At 38.4% G+C, this 23,453-nt stretch overlaps 2 protein-coding genes across 5 annotated transcripts in view; one reads left to right on the top strand and one right to left on the bottom strand.

Annotated features, from left to right (window-relative positions):
• ABCC13 (ATP binding cassette subfamily C member 13) overlaps positions 1–2,318 on the top strand; it is a 93,573-nt gene extending 91,255 nt beyond the window's left edge. For 3 of the 4 annotated variants that reach the window (XM_077994442.1, XM_077994443.1, XM_077994444.1), the window contains exon 27: positions 381–2,318. In XM_077994442.1, the coding sequence (XP_077850568.1) occupies positions 381–519 (139 nt within the window). In that variant the 3' untranslated portion in view covers positions 520–2,318. 4 annotated transcript variants of the gene reach the window in all.
• A 9,907-nt stretch (positions 2,319–12,225) lies between these two features.
• Positions 12,226–22,610, bottom strand: HSPA13 (heat shock protein family A (Hsp70) member 13). The gene is made up of 5 exons (NM_001193708.2): positions 22,502–22,610; positions 20,584–20,924; positions 17,563–17,776; positions 15,047–15,214; positions 12,226–13,664 (listed from the first exon to the last, which is right to left on the bottom strand). Exons 1-5 carry the CDS (start codon positions 22,524–22,526, stop codon positions 12,997–12,999), a joined length of 1,416 nt encoding a protein of 471 aa, NP_001180637.1. The 5' UTR covers positions 22,527–22,610; the 3' UTR covers positions 12,226–12,996.
• Positions 22,611–23,453: the final 843 nt, after the last annotated feature.

Here is a 23,453-nt window from a genome sequence, read left to right as displayed (position 1 = left end):
TTTCTGCCAAGATAAATATTGGGTATATGAAACACACTGATTACCTGCCAGTCATAAATAATTATATCTGTGCTGAGAGATACAAACTTTTCCCTAATGATATGAGGTATTTTCCAAAATAATTGAAGAAAAAGTTAAAGCTAAAAGAATATTAGAACTTGCTATAGATAATGATATAGAAGGTGTTTTCCAAAAGAATTGGAAGAAAAAGTTAAAGCTAAAAGAATATTAGAGAATTTGATATAGTTCCTGAATTAAGTAGCACCTATATGTTGAACTGAAATAACTCATACACTGGTTTAAACTTTATATTAGCAGGATCAATAAAATGTGAGGTGGAAGACTGTAGGTTACCTGACGCTATTCTTTTCACATTTCAGGGTGCTTGTTCTAGACTCAGGAAGCATTGTGGAATTCGAAGCGCCTCAGAATTTGATACGTCAGAAAGGACTTTTCTATGAAATGACAATGGACGCTGGAATAACACAAGAATCAGGCACAGAAAAGAAATTACTTTAGCTGTATGTTAATTTGCATAATAAAAAATCACTACAGTGCATTAGTATTTAAAAAGCAAAGATAGAAGAAAAATGCACAAGGGCAGGCCCCTGCTATGAGTTGGCACACACTCTCATAGGCACCAGTTTCTTTTTTTTGTTTATTTGTTCAAGATGGAGTTTTGCTCTTGTTGCCCAGGCTGGAGTGCAATGGCGCGATCTCAACTCACTGCATCCTCCGCCTCCTGGGTTCACGCGATTCTCCTGCCTCAGCCTCCCGAGTAGCTAGGATTACAGGCACCTGCCACCATGCCCAGCTAATTTTTGTATTTTTAGTAGAGCCGGGGTTTGGCCATGTTGGCTAGGCTGGTCTCGAACTCCTGACCTCAGGTGATCTGCCCATCTCAGCCTCCCAAAGTGCTGTGATCACAGGCGTGAGCCACGGCCCCCCGCCCGCACCACAGTTTCTAACGATCCTGGGCTGTACCTAGACTTCCCTCTTCCTTTCATGCTTACCTTATTCACATTGGCCAAAATGCTAAGTGCCACTTGTCCTTTAAGTCCCTGACTTCACTTGGGACTTCCCTGCTCAGCGTGTCCCCTGATCTTCCCCTCTGCCCTCCACTGTGATCTAGACACCCCTTTTCTGTGCTCTCATTAGCCCCGTGTGCATACCTTTATCATGGCAGGGCTCATACTCTATTTTAATTTTTAAGTCTGCTTTCCCCTTGAAGGCAAGTGACCAGTTTTAATCATCTTTGTATGTTATATTCCTACCATCGTGCCTTTCACAAAACTGATGCCCAACAAATGTTTGTAGAATGAATAGCTAGACATTTTAGAGTACTGTAAGTACTTATTTATATATAAACAGATGTGGACTGGGCACTGTGGCAAACACCCATAATCCCAGCATTTAGGGAGGCCGAGGTGAAAGGATAGCTTGAAGCCAGGAACTTGAGACCAACCTGGGCAACAACGTGAGATCCTGTCTCTACAAAAAGTGAGTAAATATAATGAAAAAAATGAGACGGGCATGATAGTGCACGCCTGTAATCCCAGCTACTCAGGATGCTGAGGTGGGAGGATCGCTTGAACCCAGGACTTCAAGTTTGCAGTGAGGTATGATACACCATGGTACTCCAGCTTGGGTGACAGACACCCTATCTTAAAAAAAAAAAAGTTTTAAAAGTATATTTTGAGCTATTGTACAATTTATGAAATGATGAAGAAATCACAGAAAAAAAGTTATTCAACTGCTTTTTGGAAAGAGTAATTTTATATCAACAGATTTTTTTATAATTGTTTAGAATGTTTTATATTTTTATTATTTGCCTTTGAGTAAAAAAAAAGCCTAGTATTTTCTTTGGAACATTATTTTTTGGTTAATATACCAACCTCAGTGGGATATTTTATTACATTTATGAGAGGATTGTTGATTTGTAGTCCTAATCAGATTTAAAGGGCTTTTCCTTTAGTAGTTTTGTTTAAAAGAAGCAACGTTATGTCTCTGAATTGTCCTTCAAATTTAAAGTCTTTAAACTTCAATAGGATTTTCTTTCAAGAAGATTTTAATAAAATAGTTTAACATGTTCTTTAAAGCCCATCAACCATTTCTTTTGTCCTCCTTTCTTCCTCCCTGTGCAGCCCTGTACAGCCTTGCTTCATTTCCTAAGGGTGTTTATGAAAAGTTGCCTTAAACTAGAAAACTTGTGTTATCTAAAATCTCCTCCCTTAAGGATGTAAGCTACTTGAAGTGTTGTCCTATCTGTACAATCCCTGAAGTGCTTTGTAAACATTGAATAAATAGCTGTTGAATTGTATTAAGAAAGGAATCAAAATACTTCATTTATATGAGTTAAAAGATGTTTTAGCTCCCTACTCCTATAATTTTAGTAAATCAGAGAAGCTGCATAATTTTAAAATCTAATGGGAAATCAACAGTAGCCTGGATAAATTGTGGTATATTCACATAATAGAATTCTATCTAGCTATGAGAATGAATGTACGACAGCTACTGCGCACATTAGGCAATCTGATGAATCTCACAAAGAATGTTGAGTGAAATAGCCACAAAAGAATATTACTATATGACTCCATGATTCTAATTATATAATTTTTTAAAAGAAAAACTAATTTATACTATTAGAAGTTGGGATACTGGTTATCCTTGGTGGGGAGTGTTATAATAGGGTACACAAGGTAGACTTATGGGATAATGGTAGCATTTTGTTTCTTGAAGTGAATCTGAGTACTCATTCAGTTTGTGAATGTTCACCAATCTGTATATTTAGAATATGTGTAGTTTTCTGCATATATATACAGATATATCTTCATATGTAATACAGAGTAAAAGAAAAGCAAAAGTAAAAAACATAAAAAATGACTCAATCAAAGCTATTCAAATATAATTTTCTTGTTTTAAGAAATCAATATTTTATTCTTACTTCAATTGTGTACATCAAGTTTGTTCAATTATTGATGTACACTAGAAGCAAAGTGCAAAGTACTCAAAGTGATTGGATTACAGCGAGGTAGCACATTTGTAATAAAAAAGGTTATCCCATGATTGTATGATTTGTTTAAAGACTGTAACTTCAAAATAGATTCATAAAGTAATGATACATTTCAATATACAAAATATTTACCATAGCTGACAGAGAAAAATCCTAAGTAGCATTAAGTTGCTTTCTTTGAGGATAATAAGAACGTTTATTATTGAAAGCCCACGATGTGCCAGGTAATGTGCAATATATTTGGAACATGTGTCACCTTCAATTCTCACTCAATAATATCAGAAAGGCATTATCTACTCCATTTTATCAAATACGATACTAAGATTCCAAGAGGAGCTGGGCCAATAAGACAAAGAATCCAGGTCTACGTGAGTACAAAGCTGAGGATGCTCTTTCTAGTTCTCCACCAAGATGTCTCATTCCTAGAAGAGTCACTAAAAACTAGTCTGTAGTTTGAAAAAATTTCCAAATCTTTAAAAAAACAGGATTTTAAACCAATATCTTTGTGGGCATACTAAATAAAATTAAAGTTTGAGGTAGGGGTAGGATCCATGCCTCTTTAAATACAGTATTAGGTTGGACCATATAAAATATTCATTTCTGTAGGTCAAAAAATGGCTGAATAATGGCAATTTCATTTACTTCTAAACATAGCCTTGATATAGAAGCGTTTAGAAACATTTGATCCTCAATCGCTGATACTCTTTCTTCCAGTTGATCGAGTCGGTTACTGAAGCTTGTGCATTTGTCACGTATTTCTCGTGTCATGGTTTTCATCTCTGTCATTTCGTTTATGACCTTCTCTGCATTAATTACTCTAGCTATCAATTCTTCCACTCTTTTTTCAAGATTTTTAGTTTCTTTGCGCTGGGTACGTAATTCCTCCTTTAGCTCTGAGAAGTTTGATGGACTGAAGCCTTCTTCTCTCCTCTCGTCAAAGTCATTCTCCGTCCAGCTTTGATCCGTTGCTGGTGATGGGCTGCGCTCCTTTGCAGGGGGAGATGCGCTCTTATTTTTTTAATTTCCAGCTTTTCTGCCCGCTTTTTCCCCATCTTTGTGGTTTTATCTGCCTCTGGTCTTTGATGATGGTGACGTACTGATGGGGTTTTGGTGTGGGTGTCCTTCCTGTTTGTTAGTTTTCCTTCTAACAGTCAGGACCCTCAGCTATAGGTCTGCTGGAGATTGCTTGAGGTCCACTCCAGACCCTGTTTGCCTGGGTGTCAGCAGCAGAGGCTGCTGAAGATAGAATACTGCTGAACAGCGAGTGTACCTGTCTGATTCTTGCTTTGGAAGCTTCCTCTCAGGGGTGTACTCCACCGTGTGAGGTGTGGGGTGTCCGTCTGCCCCTAGTGGAGGATGTCTCCCAGTTAGGCTACTCAGGGGTCAGGGACCCACTTGAGCAGGCAGTCTGTCGGTTCTCAGATCTCAACCTCTGTGTTGGGAGATCCACCGCTCTCTTCAAAGCTGTCAGACAGAGTCGCTTGTGTCTGCAGAGGTTTCTGCTGCTTGTTGTTGTTGTTGTTGTTTAGCTGTGCCCTGTCCCCAGAGGTGGAGTCTACAGAGACTGGCAGGCCTCCTTGAACTGCTGTGAGCTCCACCCAGTTCGATCTTCCCAGGGCTTTGTTTACCTACTTAAGCCTCAGCAATGGCGGGCGCCCCTCCCTCAGCCTCGCTGCTGCCTTGCGTTTAGATTGCAGACTGTGTGCTAGCAATGAGGAAGGCTCCGTGGGTGTGGGACCCTCCTGGCCAGGTGTGGGATATAATCTCCTGGTGTGCCCGTTTGCTTAAAGCGCAGTATTAGGGTGGGAGTTACCTGATTTTCCAAGTGTTGTGTGTCTCTGTTCCCCTGGCTAGGAAAAGGGATTCCCTTCCCCCTTGTGCTTCCCAGGTGAGGCGATGCCTCGCCCTGCTTCAGCTCTCGCTGGTTGGGCTGCAACAGCTGACCAGCACCGATTGTCTGGCACTCCCCAGTGAGATGAACCCAGTACCTCAGTTGATAATGCATAAATCATCTGTCTTCTGTGTCACTAGCGCTGGGAGCTGGAGACTGGAGCTGTTCCTATTTGGGCATCTTGCTCTGCCCCGGGCCTTTCTTTTAAAAGAACATTTAAAAGCTAGAATGCAAAAACATAGTAGTTAAGAGTTCAGGATCTCAAGACAGGATACCTATGTGAACTCAACCACTTAATAGTTGTATAAACTTGAGTAACTTTACATATTTCTCTGTGTTTATTTGGGAGTCATAATTCTATTTACCTCCTAAGTATGCTTTGGAAATTAAATCATGTAATACATGTAATCACTTAAGACAGTGTCTAGCACATAGAAAACATTGAATAACATATTGGCTGTTATTTAAACACCAAAACTCATTGTTCCTTATAACCATAGTCTCACATTTACAAAATCACATCATAGGACACTTTTTTTTTTTTTTTTGAGCCAGAGTCTTGCTCTGTCAGCCAGACTGGAGTGCAGTGGCATGATCTCAGCTCACTGTAATCTCCGTCTCCTGTGCTCAAACAATTCTCCTGCCTCAGCTTCCTGAGTAGCTGGGATTACAGGCATGTGCCACCATGCCTGGCTAATTTTTGTATTTTTAGTAGAGACGGGGTTTTACCCTGTTGGCCAGGCTTGTCTCAAACTCCTGACCTCAGGTAATCTGCCCACCTTGGCCTCCCAAAGTTCTGGGATTACAGGCATGAGCCACCACGCCAGGACACACTCCTTTTTTTTTTTTTTTTTTTTAGATGGAGTCTCTCTCTGTTGCCCAGGCTGGAGTGCAGTGATGCAATCTTGGCTCACTACAACCTCCGCCTCCTGGGTTCAAGTGATTCTCTTGCCTCAGCCATGTGACACCACACCCAGCTAATTTTTTATATTTTTAGTAGAGACGGAGATTCACCGTGGTAACCAGGATGGTCTCGATCTCCTGACCTCGTGATCTGCTGGCCTCGGCCTCCCAAAGTGTTGGTATTACAGGCGTGAGCCACTGTGCCCGTCCCAGGACACACTCTTAAGTAAATAAAAAGTGCAAAAAGTTTATAAAAGCCTATTTTATACACAGCAACCTTGGGATAACTGGAGATTCAAAGAAGATATAGGCCTCAGTGATGCATAGTATTATCTCAGTGAGATCAAGCAAATATGAGGAGGCAGCAGTTAGGAACTTCTTCTAGCTCCTTCTAGTTCTCCTTTCCTACTTTCCTGGATGCAAGTAGATCATTTTTTAATACAAGAAGTAAGAACTTCTGGTTGTACTGTTATTGACATGTCTCTAAATCTTCTTATGAAAAGGAAGGCTATTTGGTAATTCACGTGTCTACTATGCTGCTGAGTTAATGGGCCGAGGTAATGGGTCTGAACCATAAGAAGAGTTCCTGGCTTCTTGATGATTGCTATCTAGGTAACCCAGGCTTCTCACTGGTTACTTTCAGAATGCCCAGTCTGAGCTTAGTTATCATTGTTGCCCAAAGATAGTAACTTTTTGCTTATCTCAATAATGCTGCAAAAAGAGAAAAGGAATAGGCATAGGAGGAAAATGTAAAATAGATCGTAAATAGAAAAATATTTTTGATGAATTTGCTTCAAACATTTAGAAAGAAAATAACACATATGCATTTTTTTGTGTGACAAGGACAGTAACATAGGATCAGTTTTGAATTCATATTTAAACAACTCAGATCTTCCTTAATGCGCTTGTGATGACTGGTTTATGGCCTTTTAAAACTCTGATATGCACAGTAGAAATAATGTGGTGATCAAGACGAAGACTAAAATGAATGATTTGGAATGCAAGACAATGGAGTGCAAAAGGAACTAGGCGTAAATATTAGTACAGCTTCAGTCACCACTAATTCCCTGTGCACATCTGCTTCTGGCTTTCTGTCGTGAGCATTTGTGCAACAATTTCCAGATTTTACAGAACATCCTACTGCTTGACCTATATTACCATACCTGTCTACGATATTAGAGAGGTAACAAACAAGAATTACTGTCAGTCATGATACATAAGGTCTTGAAAAGTGTCATTTCATATATTCTGTTAGACTTTTTAGTTAATACAGGCAGGAGGAAAATCAGTTTTCTTTTATTCCATCTTGGGCAGAAGCAGAAGTCCAACAAAAGATAATGTGACTAAATGTTTAACTACATAAGGGTCATAAATTGAAAAGTACAAGCATGAAAAGAAGTAAAACAAAGAAGTGTAAACAACCACATGGCTTGTTGTTCTCAGGTAGAAAGAAGTCCCAAAATAAAGAGTACAAAGTTGGTTAAGGTGGCTCCATATCACCTGGGCTGTACCTATCTGTTTCAAACATCCACAGCATGTTTGTTGCTTGGTAGTTGCAAACCCCTTGCTATCTCCAGTATCATGTCTGCATTCCAAGAAGGAGAAATGAATGGTGAGCAGACATTTGTACAATCCAAATGTGTAAAAAAAAAAAAAAAAGCCTGAGTTTATACCTAGTGATTTATGCTTATATCTCACTGGCCAGAATATATCACAGAGCCATCCCTAGCTGCAAGGGAAGCTGGAAAATATAGTTTTTGAAGTAGGGATATTACTGCTCCAAATAAAAGTGGGTTCTGGAAGTAAGCATAAATAAAATAAATATTATGATAGCATTTAGCAGGGTCTGCCACAGCTACTCAAAGAACTTTTCAATCATGTCAAAATTATCCTATTAGTTTAGTAACTTGGGAGACAGAGGAAGGGTACTGATTACACCTAATAATTGAGACCCAATTTCCAGTTTCCAACAGTCCATGTTAAATAATTTAAGGTGAATGAACTCTAAACAAAAATGTGTTTTTATCATATTAGCTTTACATACATACGCACACACATTCACACATATATATGTATACATTTAATATATATAAAATAAGTTACAGAGTTACAAGTGTTAGAGCATTTGAAATTTTTTAGGTATTTTATGTAGGACAATTAATAGGTAATTCAATGAGGTATCAAACAGACTGTATTTATTCCTGCTTTAAAATGCAAATAATTTAATGTGAGGCAAATCATTTATAATTCTTGTAAAAACAAAGTAAATGCTTTACCAAAGCAAAATTTTTTTCATAGTTCTTCAGAAGAACCCTCAATAATTTACAGAAATTTTAGACCCATTGAATTAGGCTCTGATGATACTGGGGAAGGTAACCTATTCGTTGCTCCTTAACAAGCCCACATAAGACCATGTGTGGTGGCTTATGCCCGTAATCCTAGATTTTGGGAGGCTGAGGTGGGTGGATCACCTGAGGTCAGGAGTTCGACACCATCCCAGCCAACATGGCGAAACCCTGTTCCTACTAGAAATACAAAAATTAACTGGTTGTGGTGGTACCTGCTGTAATCCCAGCTACTCAGGAGGCTGAGGCAGGAGAATAGCCGGAACCTGGGAGGTGGAGGCTTCAGTGAGCTGAGATCGCACCACCGCACTCCAGCCTGGGAGACAGAGCACTACTCCATCTCAATCAATCAATCAATTAAAAAAACCCACATAAAATTGACCGTCACTGAACTTTGTTCATTTCTGTATCTACCATATGTATTAATCGTTATCACTTTCTTTGTGCCAGGCACTTACAAAAACCAAGTGAAATAGGTGCTATTGATTTAATTTTTTATTTAATAAATCGATAAATTCTAAACCTGCTTGTTGAAAATGTAAAGGAATAAAAAGCATAAATCTCCAATGTTAACATTAGCTGGTAAATACGAGGTCTTACATGGATACTAGCCAGGTTTGGTAACTGAACAGAAAAGGTACTATGGGATTGTATTCTGTAATGGATAAGGCAGCACAGCACTGGAATTACAAGCATAGACTGGATTTGAATCCCGACTTTCTCACTTAATAGTTGTAATCCTGGGAAAACTGCCTAACATATCTATGCCTTAATTTCCCTATTTGAAAATGCAGATAATAGTCCTCCTCAAATGGTGCTAAAACTAAATTGATTAGTATTAGTAAAATATTTAGAGCAGTGCCATAGTAAGAACTCTATTATCTGCTGTTGTGTAACAAATTAATCCTAAGCTTAGTACTTTAAAATAACAGAAATGAATGATCTCACATTTTCTGTGGGTCAGGAACCTGGTAGTTCAAACTGTTTATAATTCTTGCCAAAACAAGAATTAAGGTGTCTCATGACATGGCATCAAAGAGTCAACTGTGGCTGCATCATCTCAAGACTTAGTAAGGCTGGAGGGTTCATTTCTTTTTTTTTCTTTTCTTTTTTTTTTTTTTGAGACGGAGTCTGGCTCTGTCGCCCAGGCTGGAGTGCAGTGGCCAGATCTCAGCTCACCGCAAGTTCCACCTCCCGGGCTTACGCCATTCTCCTGCCTCAGCCTCCCGAGTAGCTGAGACTACAGGCGCCCGCCACCTCGCCCGGCTAGTTTTTTGTATTTTTTTTAGTAGAGACGGGGTTTCACCGGGTTAGCCAGGATGGTCTCGATCTCCTGACCTTGTGATCCGCCCGTCTCGGCCTCCCAAGTGCTGGGATTACAGGCTTGAGCCACCGCGCCCCGCCGGGTTCATTTCAAGAAGGCTGTCTCACGTCGCTGGAAATTCGTGCCTCCTGTCAGTGGGGGGTACCTGTCTGCCTCCATGTGGCCTCTCATCTTCTAGGGTGTCTTTCTACACCTGTATTCACCAAAACAGCTTCTTTACATGGTCTTCTTAATGTGGCAGCTGGGATCCGAAAGAGAAAGCCAGCGAGAAGGTGCATCCAAGAAGGAAGCTGATCTTTTTTAAACCTAATTTCAGAAATGACATCCCAGTATTTCTGCCGTATTATTCATTAGCAGTGAGTCATTATCTCTTGCCCAAATTCAAGAGAATAGGATTATACACGCATGTTAATTCCACAAGGTGGGATCACTGGATCCCACATCAGAGGCTGCCTACCTCAGTGAGGCACTATCTGTTAATTAAGATAAATATGAACTATTGCTGTATTCCTTCATATATTTGAGTCTCTCCAAGGTCAAGTCTACTGTCATTATCTAAAGGCTCATGTTAAATCAAATGAATTTCTTAAAGAAGCAAAACACAATTAATATATTGTTTATTTGTCCAAAGACTACTATAAACTTTGGTTAGAGAAATATTTATTAACCATCAACCAAAGGAATCCTGTTATGCAGGATTATTTATTAACTAGCTAGATTAGGTTAGCTTAGTTTCTGGCTCCACCATGGTCAGAAGCCATGAATTGGTGTTCAGAATTCTGAAGTCACTGTTCATATGCTACAAGAACTGTCTTTTCTAAATTAGAGAAATAAGTGGAAAGCATATAAGCAATACAAAGGATATAGAGAAATGTACATTTCGGGAACAACTAGGCCACAGTTATTGAGATTGAGTGCCTAGGGCATCAAATCAGTTCCATCCTCACTTTCTTATTTATATGCCTGAAAAGTATACTCCAGACTAGTCCTGAATGAAAAAGTACATAGTTTAAAAAACAAACTGCAAAATGGTATTTATTTACATTAAAACATGAATTGCCTGTATACACACGAATAGAAGAGGAACAATCTGTTATGCACAATAACTGTAATATTTAGTACATGTTATACACAGTAGTATCTGTTAAGTCAGTGGTTTGAGTGAAAACACAGTACCAAAACATTCCGGATACAAAATAAATTACTCATTCACATATTCTAATCATACAAGACACTTAATATTTTAAAAGTTATGTACTTCAAATAACACTGGCTAAATGTACAACTAAAGTGTATTAAGTTTTTTTAGGAAAAGACTTCAGATTGTTATTCATAAATGATCCCTTTTAGGATGCATTATCTTTTAAATAAATAAACTAAATTGACTTCAAGACTATTTATAAATAGCCCACTAAAATATGATTGAACACATTCCTTCATTTTATTAAAGGTGTAGCTATATACTAGAGAATATGCTCAACTACTGCCTCCAAATTCCAACACTGTCATTCTAATTTGCAAATAGAAATTATTTAAATTCCAACTTTAGTACATGAGATTAGCTGCCTGCCCTATGTTGTCAACTGTTTCCAAAAGTATTAACAGATTAAGAGACTGTCTTGAACGTCTCAAATGTTTGAGGAATTCAAGGGTTTTTTCTATGTTTTAGGTTAAAGCTGAGCCTATATATGGAGATTTTGAGATAAACTGAACACTTTTAGAAGACCTTCACAAAGAGTTTTTCAATTCTAAAATCTATTACAGATTTATATAAAGTCCAAGAGAACATTTGGAATATTTTCATAATGCAGTGAAGAATTCATCTTTGGCATTTCTCCATTCATTCTAAAACATTTCAACAAACATTTTATACATTTATATCTACCTACTATTGACATTTTCTGTACACAAAAGTATTTGATTGAAATTTGAGTTTTAACAGCAATTTCATTGCTAATAATTTTTTTTTAAGATATGAAAAGTATTAGTAACATTCAGTTTTTTACTATGAGAAGCTGAAATATTTTGATGTTGTTGAAATGAATTTGCTCAGTTTCCTTCTTCGATGACTAGCAATTCAACATCCTATCAAATTCAGCAATGGATAAAGCAGACATACTTTACATTAAAAAAACAAAAATTGTGACAAGGACATAATTTTTGAATATGAAGCATTCCTCTATTAAGGAAAATGTGTGTGTGTGTGTATGTGTGTATATATATATCCATATATCTTCAAATAAAATGGGTATGACAGAAATCAAACTGTTATATTTTCTTTCTTGGTATCTGTGGTTTTTCTTAAAGGAAACAAACAACAAAAACCAACAACTCTGCTACAAATGCCGATTTGTAGAAACGTTGCCACAATGGCTTCCACATTAGATTTCCACGTTACTTCCAGTATTCACAAATTTTTTGCTCTCATCATAACCAACCTAATGTTTGAAAATAGTCCAAGTGTAATTATTTAAAAATAATAATAGAAAACAATAACACAGCTTTTATAATTGAACACATTTTCCTCATTCAAAACTAAATATGAGGAAAAATCTCAGTAAAATGGAACCAAAACCATTTAGTAGCTCAATGACATGCTATATTCCCCAGGGCTTACTGAAAATATAAACAAAGAAACCAAAATGTAAAACAAATACAGTAGGTAATTGATGCTATTTGCCAATGTTTGCAAAGGTCTTGGGTAACAAAAATGAGAGAGTAATTATGGCTCTGACATTAACACATTCTTCAAATGCAATTACCAATTTTATTCTCTAACCAAACAGAATAATGGAAATCCAAGCAGAGAATGATGTATAGGACATAAAGGAATTGGAATATAAATTGGGTATTTCTACTATATGGTGCTGAAAAACTTGAATGCCTTTAGAAATAAAATAAATTCATCTATTAAATGCATAAAACTCCTGGAGAATATAGATTACAAGAATATGACACTTAACACGATGCTGAATTTGTGAATGTAAATTTGTTATATAATATGGCAGTTACTATTATGTATGCAGCTTATGCTAATAATACTGCTATCTTCCAACCACTGTAAATACCTGACAAGATCCTTCAAGTATAGTTCAAATTATTAGTTACATGTGATAATACAAGTAATTACCAGCTCCTGCTAATACAATTTAGTAAGAACTGGAAATCTCATAATTGGCACTATTTAATGTTTCTAGAATATAATGTTAAGTGCATATGGTTATCAATCTCCAGAATTCAGAAAATATAGTTATCCATATTCTTATAAGAGAGCTGTACCTCAATTTTATCATTTTAGAGTATTTGTTAGAATAGGATCTCTCCAAAATCAAATAGGATCAATTTGGACACGTCTAATCCTAAGACAAAACGCCATGTAAAATTTTCCTGTATCTAAATGTTGCCCTCTAGGTAAATCTGTGATATTTTAGAAAGAGACTTTCTTTTGTGGAAAAAGTAATCTGATAAATGGGAAGAGATCACCAGACAAGATCACAAATAACCATTATTTCTACAGAATTCAGTTGAAGTTGGTTTTTTGTAAATGCTTATTGGGAATTTCTAAAGCACTGACTTGGAGAGGCCAAGAGCCTCCATCAATCCCTGCTTGGATGGCCACTCCCGTTACCACTGCTAGGTCAGGGTCTACAGATGTGTTGGGATCTTTTCCAAAGAACTCTTGAATGACTTGACGGATCCGAGGAATACGAGTGGAGCCCCCAACTAAAACCACCTCATCAATCTCAGTCTTTTCCAGGTGGCCTTCTTTCAATACTTGCTGAATGGGTACGAGTATTTTCTGAAACAGGTCTTCATTCAGGGTATCAAAGAGTTTACGTGATATTTCTGTTTCAAATAAAACCTGACTTTCTCCACTTTTCTTATCAGAAAGGCCGTGTCCAAACCCACTGTTCACATGATGGTCATCTGCTGAGGAAAGTTTGTCTTTTGGCAGTTCAGTGTCACTACTGTGAGGTTCCTTCCTGTCCTGTTCCTCCACCGTTAGTATTACTGACAACTGAGCAGCTTGATGAAGAGTCAGATTTAATTTGACCATTTCCACAGCTTGTCTCAATCTGTGGATCTCCTCTTTCCTAGAGGGCACAAAGCCATATGTTTGATAGATCTGTTTATATAAGTACTGAAGCAATCTCTGATTGAAGTCCTGTCCTCCAAGTTTATTGTTTCCTGAGTGAAAAATAAAAAAGTTTAATACAGTTACGCACATAGGTGTGTGTGTATACATGCATATTATGTATATGTAAAAATTATATTCTGAGAATAACAAATCCCTGTTTCATTTATCATGACAATTTTATTCATACAAAGACTGGTTAAAAAGAACTGTGTTGCTGGGCATGGTGGCTCACACCTGTAATCCTAGAACTTTGGAAGGCTGAGGTGGGAGGATTGCTTGAGACCAGGAGTTAGAGACTAGACTGGGCAACATGGCAAGACCCTGTCTCTACAAAATAAATCAATAAATAAAAATTTTAAAAATTTAAAAAAATAATAACTGGGTTAAAGCTATCTTAACCCAACTAAGTACTATTTAAAAACTAGTGCACATCAGGGTCAAAATTTTAAATTATGTAAAAGGAAGTATCTCTTCATAACATCAAATAATTTTTTAGTAAATAGAGATTAAGAATACAGATTGGCTTATAAGTAGCTATTTAAAAACACTGAATGTCATTCTCAACAGAAGAAAGTGCTTCTTATAATGAAAAAGTAGGTATTTAATCTCTTTTTTCTCTTTCATTTTTTCTTGCCTGATTAGTAGGACCTGAAAAGGTCTTTCTACTTTTCTACCTGAAAACTAGATAAATAATTTAAAAAGAAAAGAGTAATGTAATATAATTTCCTGGTATTTAACTTGATTCGAAGAAGAGAAAAAACAATGCAGAGGTTAGAATACCTATAACTTACAACTCAACTCATCAAACAGGTTGAATCCCTTAAGCTACATTCAACAAAACGAAAACCTTTAAAGAAAGGGTTTAGAATGCAAAATCCTACCATTTCCTAGGGAAAAATACAATTCGATTTTCTAAAGACATCTACTCTATAAAACATATTAAATGAAATATACTGATCACCCTTCATTTTAAATAAATTTTTCTGCCCTCTGTTTCCTTTCTTCACCATCACCATGAAAAGTCCTACTGCTCCATGAGCCGTTAACTGGGTAATGGGCAATGTATTTATTTGACTTATAGGATGCCCAGTCATTTTTTGAGATTTAACTTTTGGCAGTAAATATATACAAATGGTGGTATAAAATTACATATACAGAAAATTATCAAAATAAAGTCAAAGAATTCCGGGGGAAAAGGAGGATGCACTACACATTGGATATGTTAAAGAAAGCACTGCCCAAACCTCTTCAACTCTCCCTGCATTTTTCTGTTTTTTTTTTTTTTTTTTTTTTTAGTAGAGAAGGGGTTTCACCGTGTTAGCCAGGATGGTCTCGATCTCCTGACCTCGTGATCCGCCCGCCTCGGCCTCCCAAAGTGCTGGGATTACAGGCATGAGCCACGGTGCCCAGCCTCTCCCTGCATTTTTCTTACCAGACATTGCTCGGGTTAGAAACATCCCTCCTTGTTTATTCAGTAAAGACACATCTAGAGTTCCTCCGCCCAAGTCGATCACCAACACGTGGAAGACGTCAGCCTTGTGGAGGCCGTAAGCCATAGCTGCCGCTGTGGGTTCATTTATTACCCTCAAAATCTTCAGTCCTGTAAGGTTGGTTGAAGGGAAGAAAAACTCAGGAGAGGATGCGATAAAGTAATCTCTTCCCACTCACAGCATGTGTGTGTCTTCTGTGACATGAACTCCACCACTGAGTAATAATGAGAGCAGTCACAAACCCAACAGAAGCATGAAATGGGAACAGTACACACAGGCTCTTCTAAATGGTATCTTTAAAATGATTCTGAAAGATTACAATATAAAGAAATAAAAGTCAAGGTTCAGTTGACTAAGTCATTGTACTCTTTATCTCCCAGCCTTTTCTAACATTCCTATTCTACATTGGAATATATGAGCAATAAAAATTAATCATTATGCCGAGGCAGGCGGATCACGAGGTCAGGAGATCCAGAGACCATCCTGGCTAACACGGTGAAACCCTGTCTCTACTAAAAATACAAAAAACTAGCCGGGCGTGGTGGCGGCACCTGTAGTCCCAGCTACTCGGGAGGCTGAGGCGGGAGAATAGCGGGAACCCGGGAGGCGGAGCTTGCAGTGAGCCGAGATTGCGCCACTGCACTCCAGCCTGGGCGACAGGGCGAGACTCCGCCTCACAAAAAAAAAATAAATAAATAAATAAAAAAAATTAATCATTATATACTGTCACTTAAGTGCTATGGAAATTAAAGAGGCTTATGTTGAGCAGGTAAAAGATCAGGTTTCTTTGAATGAAATTCCTGCTTTAAACTACATGCCACACTTATGAGTGGTATGGAAAGTAATATGGCATTATGTATCAGGAGCCATCACAACATTCAAACTCTAAAGAATTACTCCAAAGATCACAACACCCTTCCCTTCAGCTCTCTGATTTTACCACTTATTCTACTCTGGCCACACTGACCAGCTTCCTATCCTCTATATACCAGCAAATTCCCAGCTTATGGCTGTTGCAGTGGCCATCTCTTCTTCCTACAACACACTTTCTCCATGTGTCTGCATGGTTAACGATTTTGCTTTCTTCAAATGTGCTTAAATGTTACTTTCTCAATGAGGTTTGCCTGATCACTCTATTTAAATTCTACAAGTCGTCCATCCCCTGACCACCAAAAGCAATCTCGACCCATTAGCCTGCTCTTTTCTTCACAGTAGGTTACTTTCTGATATACATTGTATCAGTGGCTCTCAACAACGCAGGATTTTACCTCCAGAAGAAATCTGGCAACATACTGAGACATTTTTCATTGTCATCACTTGGTGGAGGAGGGTGCTGGTGAATAGAGGCTAGGGATGCTGTTAAATATTTTGTAGTTCACAGGACAATCCTCCACAATAAAGAATTATCTGGCCCAAAATATCAGTAATGTAGAGGCTGAAAACATTATTAAATTTACCTTTTATGCTCATTCTGTGTTTCCCTTTGGTAGAATATAAGTTCCATGAGAACAAAGATTTCTTTTTTTAGCAAGGCCCTCAATATTGGTTCAATGGCATTAAATGTTAAATCATTAAATGATCTACCTCAGATTTTATTTTAAAAATTATATTCACCTTAACATTAATGGAATTTAGAAGAAAGAATTCCTCACTGCTAACATGTGTCCATTTTCTCTTTGAGCCTTTGTCCTGTAGCTATCTGACTGGTTCTTATTACATACACATTTTATATTGTGCTGTAGAGCTTTCAAAATTATAAACCTGTATAAAAATCTATCTACTTTACCTACTGTGATGGTTAATATCATCATCTTGATTGGACTGATGGATGCAAAGTATTGTTCCTGGGTGTGTCTGTGAGGGTACTGCCAAAGGAGATTAATATTTGAGTCAGTGGACTGGGAGAGGCAGGCCCACCCTCAATCTGGGTGGGCACCATCTAATCAGCTGCCAGAGCATGCCTAGAATAAAAGCAGGCAGAAGAACGTGGGAGGATTAGACTGCCTGAGTCTTCCGGCCTCCATCTTTCTCCCGTGCTGGATGCTTCCTGCCCTTGAACATCGGACTCTTAAGTTCTTTAGCTTCTGGACTGTTGGACCTACACCAGTGGTTTGCCAGGGGCTCTCGGGCCTTGGGCCACAGACTAAAAGCTGCACTGTTGGCTTCCCTACTTTTGAGGTTTTGGGACTCAGGCTGGCTTCCTTGCTCCTCAGCTTGCAGCCAGCCTACTGTGGGACTTCACCCTGTGATAGTGTGAGTCAATACACCTTAATAAAATCCCTTTCATATACACATATATACTATTAGTCCTGTCCCTCTAGAGAACCCTAATACACCTACCATATAGTTTGTTTATTTTGACTATCGTGTGGTTTGGGAGGTGGTAAATCTTACTACAGAAGGTTTTCAACCCAACACAATTTTGAGAAAAATGCATCTCAGTCAAGGGTACTGTTACCTGCAAGGTTAGCAGCTTCAATTGTTGAATTTCTCTGTTTTAGATCAAATTCTGCTGGTACAGAAATGACAGCATTGGCAACTGGCATTCCAAGATAGGCCTCTGCCATTTCCTTTAACTTCAACAATAGTCGAGAGCCAACATATTCTGGGGACACCGTGATGGTCTCATTACTTGTCACAGAAAACTCAACCATTCCATTTTTGTTTAAAACCTGTGAACAGGATTTGCAAATAAGTAAATAAAAGAGTAAAAGTATATATACATATATATGTGTATATATATACAAACAGACATACATATATACATAAATGCTAGACTTCCTGAGAACTTACCTTTATCTTTACAAAATAAAAAAAATGCATTTGTAATCTATCCAGTACATTCACCAACATTAGAACTTGTTAAATGTTATACATTCAAATTTATACTATGAATACATATTAGTTTTACTTTTTTTTTTTGAGATGGAGTCTTGCTCTGTTGCCCAGGCTGGAGTGTGGTGGCATGATCTCGGCTGACCACAGCCTCCGCCTCCCGGGTTCAAGCAATTCTCCTGCCTCAGCCTCCCGAGTGGCTGGGGCTACAGGTGCGTGCCACCATGCCTGGCTAATTTTTGTATTTTTAGTAGAGACGGGGTTTCACTATGTTGGCCAGGTTGGTCTTGAACTCCTGACCTTGTGATCCGCCTGCCTGAGCCTCCCAAAGTGCTGGGATTACAGGTGAAAGCCACTGCGCTTGGCCCACAATAGCTTTTAATAACAGCAGAATAAAATTCATCACCAAGCACATGACTAGAACACAAAAGATTCTCAGTATATGTTTTCTGAATAAAGAAAAAATAAATGATGAAATGTAAGAAATGAAGGTTGCTCATTCAAGTATGTAACTCAGAATCTTCTCCCTTTTTTCCCCAAATTTCTTGTTTCTAAGAGTAATGGATAGCTGAAATAATTTTCTAGTACATATTAACAAGAATAATTTTAGTATATCATTATGTACTTATCTAAGAATCAAATCTCATTTACATTCTTGTTTCCCATGAAAACATGTATTGTGCATTAGCTCATTATCCCCGATAATGTGGGTATACATTTAAAAAACTATTTTAACTCTAAACAATACTATCCTAGTTTTACCGAGGTTGTATTAATATAAATACAAAAGATAACTAATCTACGAAATTACAAGAATGTTTTTTCACTTTAGGTCTCATGGTTAGGTTTCCATCATGAAAAACTGACCTTCCAAAAAGTACTTCACTAGTCTGGGGAAAACATAAAAAAAGCTATCTGGACAATATTAAACTACGAAACAAACATACCAGAACCATCAGTGCCCAGATGAAACAAAAATAATAACAAAAAAATCAGGTCACTTAGAAACTTTAAATAGTTTTGAGGTCAATAAGTAATGTACCCAAAGCTGTAATTCAGAGGACATACACAGCTTTAGATGACTTTTTCATTAAAGATTGTAAGTCAATAAAGAATCCCAAAAAAGAAGTCAAAAAACAACAAAGTAATAAACCTAAGAAATGCAGGGAGCAATTTTTTTTTCTTTGAAAACGAATGAAAAATTTGAAAATTTTTATGAATAGGTTTATTCAATAAGCAACACCGATACAACTATTTTGAAACTAATTCATGGCCGGCATGGTAAAATCCCGTCTCTACTAAAAATACAAAAGTTAGCCAGGCGTGGTGGCGCATGCCTGTAATCCCAGCTCGGGAGGCTGAGGGAGGAGAATCACTTGAACCTGGGAGGCAGAGGTTGCAGTGAGCCAAGATCATGCCATTGCATTCCAGCCTGAGAGACGGAATAAGACTCCGTCTCAAAAACAAACAAACAAACAAAAAACTAATTTATTTAGAATTTCACTTCATAACTTCCAAGAAAAACTTCACATGGAAAAAAACTTTAAATGTTTAAAAGAAAAAAACAAAAGCAGCAAAATCCAAACCAACAAACACTCACATAAAAGTATTAAGAGGAAAAAAAAAAGTTCCAGTGGATAGGATGGGATAGGCTACAGTAAACATGGTAAAAGTCTAAAATCAAAAATTTAAACTTTGACATCCAGCTCAAAAACATCAGTGGAAAAAAAAGGTAAGGAAAAGATAACAAAAACATATGATGAAAGTCTTTTATAGTCACTAAGGAAAAGAAAAACACACCAAAACAAAAAAGCAAAAGAACAAAAAATGGACCACAAAATTAAAATATCAATAAAATTCTAAAAATTCTGATCTCACGAAAAAAACAAAAGAAATGAAAATTAATACAGGATACTATTTTTCACTTATCTGACTATTAAAGATTAAAAAAAATAACTAGTGAAGATACAGTCACTCTAAAAAATTACGGTTAAAAGCATATAACCTTTCTGGTGAGCAAACCGGCAATATAAATCAAATGCCTTAAAAACATGCACACATTTGACCTATCAATTCAACTTCTAGTATTCAAGTTAGGAAACTTTCAGAGAAGTGTACAAAGATAAGTGTGTAAGGATATTACCTGAATCTCCAACCTTAGTGAAAAACCACAAAAAGGTACACTGACAGAGACTAGTCTAATTAATAATGGGATAGTCATTCCACAAAATCATTAAAGATAATGATGTGAACCTATTAATTATCCATGACATATTAAATAGCATAAAATGGCACACCTGGTATGTTCTCTTTATATGTATACAAATATGTACACATACACACACAGAATATCTACGGTACACAGGGCTTCATCAACCTTCCTGCTACCTCGAAAGAGCTAAGCAAGACATGCTGAGGATGGGAGAGCAAGAAAATGGCAAGGCCTTAAGTACCTGTTAGCATTATGGAGTCAGTGATTAGCTCATCCTAGAGCTGCTGTGGAATTTCTTGTTATGTGAGATAACAGAACTGTCATGTATTAATAGATTCAGCTAGATGAGATAGAATGTTTTGTGACATGAAATCAAAGCATTAACTAAAAGGGTACACTAAAATTAATACAGACTTTAGATTAATCACTTACCTTAAATGGGTATCTGCCAATTTCAGCCTCCAGCTCTTCTGGGGTGAAAATCTTGCCTATGAATCTTTTGGCATCATATATTGTGTTTTGAGGATTTGAATCTGCCAGCTCTACGCTTTCATATCCCACATATACATCATTGTCAGTGAAAGACACCATGCTGGGTATGCTGATATGCCCATTTTCATCTGGAATCACCTTTACTTTTCCTGTGCCAGGAAAAAACACCCCAACGGAACAATAGGTGGTGCCAAGATCAATACCAATCACTTTAGGAGTAGGCAATGGTAAATACTGTTGTGCCAAATAGCCAGCCAACAGGAGGGTCAAAACAGCCGATCCTGAAATACAGGAAAATTAAAAGATGTATTTTTTCAAACTAGTACAATGTACTAAATTACTGTAGCAAAGTCCCTTGTCGAAACAAGGCTAAAAAAAGACAAACTCCAAAAATTTTTATAGGACTATTGATAACACTCCTCTCAGACAGCAAGTTTTTCAAAATGTAAACTGGTTATAATAAAATTTAAAATGAAGTAACAACACAAACAACAACAAAAAACCCTATAACTGTATGTTTGTGTCATTCTCTAATAAATGTAATAAATGTAAAAACATTTCAATAATATTTGTGCAGATGCTGACAAGAAACATTTATCTGGAACAAAAGCCAGATATAATCTAATATTCTTGATGAATTGATATTTAGATTTTACAGTTTTATAAAAAGCTTCGACTATCATTTTTTTAAAAGCTCCATTATTAAAATCCTCACAACAAAAACTTTATTATTGTAAGGCTAAAATTCTATCTTCGTATCTCACCTCCTTTTCCCTTTCAAAAGGATGAAATGGATAAATCGGATAAAATGATTTTGAAAGTTCCTTAGATATGAAACTGTCACTTCATAACAGAATATAGTTAACTTTTTAAGTATTTAAGTATGAACTAGGGACATCCTCCTTGCAGTGGTAATATTTACAGGAGAAGCAGCATAAAAGTGGGCAACCCCGATGGCAATATCTATGAAAGCTTCCTGAAGACAAGTTTTGTTCACTGTTGTATCCCCCAGACCCGGAATAGCAGATGCCCAACAAATACTAATTAAAAAAAGAAGAAGAAGAAAAGAGTAGGAACAAATGCCACGCAGATTGTAAACATAAGTGAAGAAGGATGCCCCTTTGGTTTTTAGTTAATCTCGTATTTGGTATCAGGAGGCTATGTTATACACCTGTGTCCACTCATATTACATATGACCCAAAATGTCAATTGTCAGGCTTCTGTATTACTAATTGTTAGCTCATCCTCATCAACACATAACTCAAAGAAATAAAACCAAGTGCAAATCCTCCTTTCCCCTTCCAGCTACAGGCAACATTTTAGAAGCATTTCATCACCTTGGAGACGCGGGGTGGGTGTTTGTGTGGGTGGGGGATAGGTAATTCCAAACCCGATTTGATGGAAAAAGCATCGATCGAGCTATACATCAGAGTCCTGAATCCCTCCAAATTCAGCATCCGTGAGCCAACAGATCCGGATGTAGCTCCTCCCCCTTCCTCCACAAAGGGGTCCTGGAGGTGCACGTTCTCGCAGCCTTCCATAGCTTGCCCCAATTCAACAGGCAATTCAAAAACCTAGGTGCTGTTGAAAGGAACGCCTCCTTAAGCCTGATGTCCCTGGGATGGACACAGCTGGTCGCCGTCTACCCTATCTTGGCCTGCAGGGGCCGGGGCCCTCCTAGAGACGTCCCCGCCCCCATCCACTCCGAACAGCCAAAAACCGCCTCTAAGTCACCTTTCTGACTCCCCTTCCGCTGCTCCAGCTGGATCCAGGAGGTGAGTCAACCACCCCTGCCCACGCTGGCATCCTCGGATCGCCTCTACGCCCGCAAGAGCAACAAGGACCCCCGGGAACCCACCTAAGATCGTCATCTCTCTGGCCATCACAGTCCCGCCGAACAGGCTTGTGATGACTGTACCAGACGTGAGGCACCGCCCCCACTCCGCCCGGCAGTCCCGCAGCCCCCTGGGAAATGTAGTCCTCTTGCTCTGAGGCAATCGGAGAAGCTATCACTCTGACGAAAGCAAAGACTTCATCTACCGTGAGGGCGCGGGGCAAAGAGCCTCCATTCAACCGCTGCCAGTGACGACTGAGTCCCCCTCCCACGCAACGGCCGGCAGGACCAGTCAGGCTGAGCGGGAGGAGCGCCGTGGCGGGAGACTGGCGTTTATAATCAAACCTGTTGTCCCGCGGCGCTATCTCTTTAGCCCCGCCCCGCGCTTTGCATTCTGGGAAGCGTAGTTCCAGCTTTTCTCTCTCCGCGGGAGGGAATGAAATGGAGGGTGAGAACCGTTAGTTATTGCTTTCTTTGGTCGCGCACCTAATCAGGTCCAGGATTCGAGTTTGTGTTCTTTCGTTTTAATTCCTTTGAAAGCGCGTTCGTTTGCCTGAGATCTGGCTTCTAGATGGCGTTCCCATAGCCTCCCGGAGCCCCAGCCATCCTCCGTAGAAGGGTCGCTGCCGCAGTGCGGGGCCTGAGGGAAGTCGGCTCTGGCGTCCGTGCTCGCAGCCCTGGGAACAGCCCTGAAACTCCAGTGACCCTCAGCCCTCAGCCCCTTTGTTTTGGGATAAATGAATTCAAGCATTCTTCAGTCAATTCGATTTATCCAAGGGATCAGGGACACATTTTCTCTATTGCTAACACTGAAGTGGGCCATTAAAAACAAAAACAAAAAACGAAATTAAAAAGAAAACGCTTAGCTCTCTCTTCAAGTAAGTCTTAAGTGGCCAAAATTGACCTTTTGGACAAGTCCTGTAACGTGACAGCCATTTTAGGACGCTTGTGACATGCTGTTCAGGTTATAGTCTGA

This window comes from Macaca mulatta, chromosome 3, assembly GCF_049350105.2.
Source record: "Macaca mulatta isolate MMU2019108-1 chromosome 3, T2T-MMU8v2.0, whole genome shotgun sequence".
In the NCBI taxonomy this organism is placed as follows: domain Eukaryota; kingdom Metazoa; phylum Chordata; class Mammalia; order Primates; family Cercopithecidae; genus Macaca; species Macaca mulatta.
Note: the sequence above shows the minus strand (reverse complement) of the source record. Positions and strands in the feature narration are given on the sequence as shown.